Source organism: Pongo pygmaeus, chromosome 10 (assembly GCF_028885625.2).
Source record: "Pongo pygmaeus isolate AG05252 chromosome 10, NHGRI_mPonPyg2-v2.0_pri, whole genome shotgun sequence".
Lineage (NCBI taxonomy): Eukaryota > Metazoa > Chordata > Mammalia > Primates > Hominidae > Pongo > Pongo pygmaeus.
Window position 1 is genome coordinate 52,883,841 of NC_072383.2, and position 2,214 is coordinate 52,886,054.

Sequence of the window (2,214 nt, forward strand, 5' to 3'; positions counted from 1 at the left end):
AAGAATGACCTGCTGTAAAGAAAAAAATTGCACAATTTAATGTTGGCCAAAATATTTTGCTCTAAGTAAGATACAGTAATTGAGTTTGTAATAGTTGAATTAGTGCTTTTGGGACTGGATAAGCTGACATACAAAAGTAAGTATATGTACCCTACTTCTGATCATGAAGTTTTGAAGAAGATGGACAGTCATGAGAGGAACTATTTTGGTGGAGAAAAGTTAAGATGAGTGTTGACAGGATATTTCTCTATTGTAAGTCATATTTGTTTGGAAGTTTTTAAAAAATATAGCTTAAACAAAATAACTATAACTCTATGTATAATAAGAAGTGGGGGCCCAGTGAAGTTGAATTATGGTTCAAAAGACAATATAAAAATGTCATAAACTATTAGGCTCATGGAGACTACAGAGAAGCAACAAAATCATAAGCATATATTATGTTTATTAAGTTTCTTGTGTGTGTGTGTGTGTACTGGGCATGTTGGTATATGTATATATTTATAGTGGATGAATGGTATAAAATGCACTATATTCAGTAGAAATATGATTAATATAATTAAATATCAGAATGTCAAACTAGCCCATTATTTATTTTTATTGCATCCTGAAATCATTTAAAAATTAGTACACTATTCTATTTTAACTATCTATCTACACTCTTTCCACTTTATCCTACAAAATAGCATGCCTATGTTGAAGAATATGAGCACAGACTATGACTACTCATGAGAGAAAAATTACATCTAGGTGGTAAACAATGAGTGAGATTTATACAAAATGTTGATTTTTCCTTAATTTTATCTTATCATAAGCATCATTTCTGCTTCAGAGAAACAGAATGGTAAGACAACTGAGAATAAAGATGTTTTATGGATGTTATTATTATTTTTGAGATTACCTCTATATTGATTTAATACCCTTTGATGCACATACTTTGATTTTTAGAGAGAAACTCATCTAAGATATGATCTGTGAAAATCACACCAGAGTCACTGAATTTATTCTTCTTGGTTTTACAAACAACCCCGAGATGCAAGTTTCCCTCTTTATTTTGTTCCTGGCCATTTATACAGTCACTTTGTTGGGCAACTTTCTTATTGTCACAGTTACCAGTGTGGATCCCGCACTTCAAACACCCATGTACTTCTTTCTTCGAAATCTATCACTTCTTGAAGTATGTTTCACCTTGGTTATGGTGCAAAAAATGCTTGTAGATCTAGTGTCCCCAAGGAAAATCATCTCTTTTGTGGGCTGTGGTACCCAAATGTACTTCTTCTTATTTGGCAGTTCTGAATGTTTCCTTCTCTCCATGATGGCTTATGATCGCTTTGTGGCCATCTATAACCCTCTCCATTATTCAGTCATAATGAACAGGTCCCTATGCTTGTGGTTGGCCATAGGCTCTTGGATGTCCAGTGTTCCTGTGTCTATGCTACAGACAGCTTGGATGATGGCCCTTCCTTTCTGTGGACCAAATGCTGTGGACCACTTTTTCTGTGATGGTCCCCCAGTGTTAAAACTAGTCACAGTGGATACAACCATGTATGAAATGCAAGCACTTGCCTCCACACTCCTGTTTATCATGTTTCCCTTTTCTCTCATTTTGGTTTCCTACACCCGCATTATCATAACATTTCTGAGGATGTCCTCTGCCACTGGCCGCCAGAAAGCATTTTCTACTTGTTCCTCACACCTCATTGTGGTGTCCCTCTTCTATGGAACAGCCAGTCTGACCTACCTGTGGCCCAAATCAAACCAGTCCCCTGAGAGCAAGAAGCTAGTGTCATTGTCCTACACTGTCATCACACCTATGCTAAACCCCATCATCTACAGCCTGAGGAACAATGAAGTGAAAGGGGCTGTCAAGAGGACAATCACTCAAAAAGTCTTACAGAAGTTAGATGTGTTTTGACTTCTATTGTGTAAGAATGCTTCCAAAGTAGGGACAGCAGAACCTACTAACTAAAGCTTAAAACAGAGTGGAAGAGTTGCTCTTATTTCATCACTAACTGGTAGGTGCATTTCTGTGTATCATTCAGGGTCCTAGCAGGAAAGAGATGGTACTCCTGAATTGGGATAAGTGAGAAAAAGCTTTATGAGAGGGCTATTTAGAAATTGTGAACAATGTTAGGTAATAGCCACACAGATCATACAACAGAACTTTTACACTTCTTGGCCTGAAGGGGCAAGTAGAAGGAGTATTAACTGAAACCA

General features: G+C 36.9%; 1 protein-coding gene across 1 annotated transcript; it reads left to right on the forward strand.

Moving 5' to 3' along the window:
• Nucleotides 1-964: 964 nt before the first annotated feature.
• LOC129010869 (olfactory receptor 10A7) lies at nt 965-1,912 on the forward strand. The gene has a single exon (XM_054445440.1). The coding sequence runs from the start codon at nt 965-967 to the stop codon at nt 1,910-1,912; it is 948 nt and encodes a 315-aa protein (XP_054301415.1).
• The last annotated feature ends 302 nt before the right edge of the window (nt 1,913-2,214 follow it).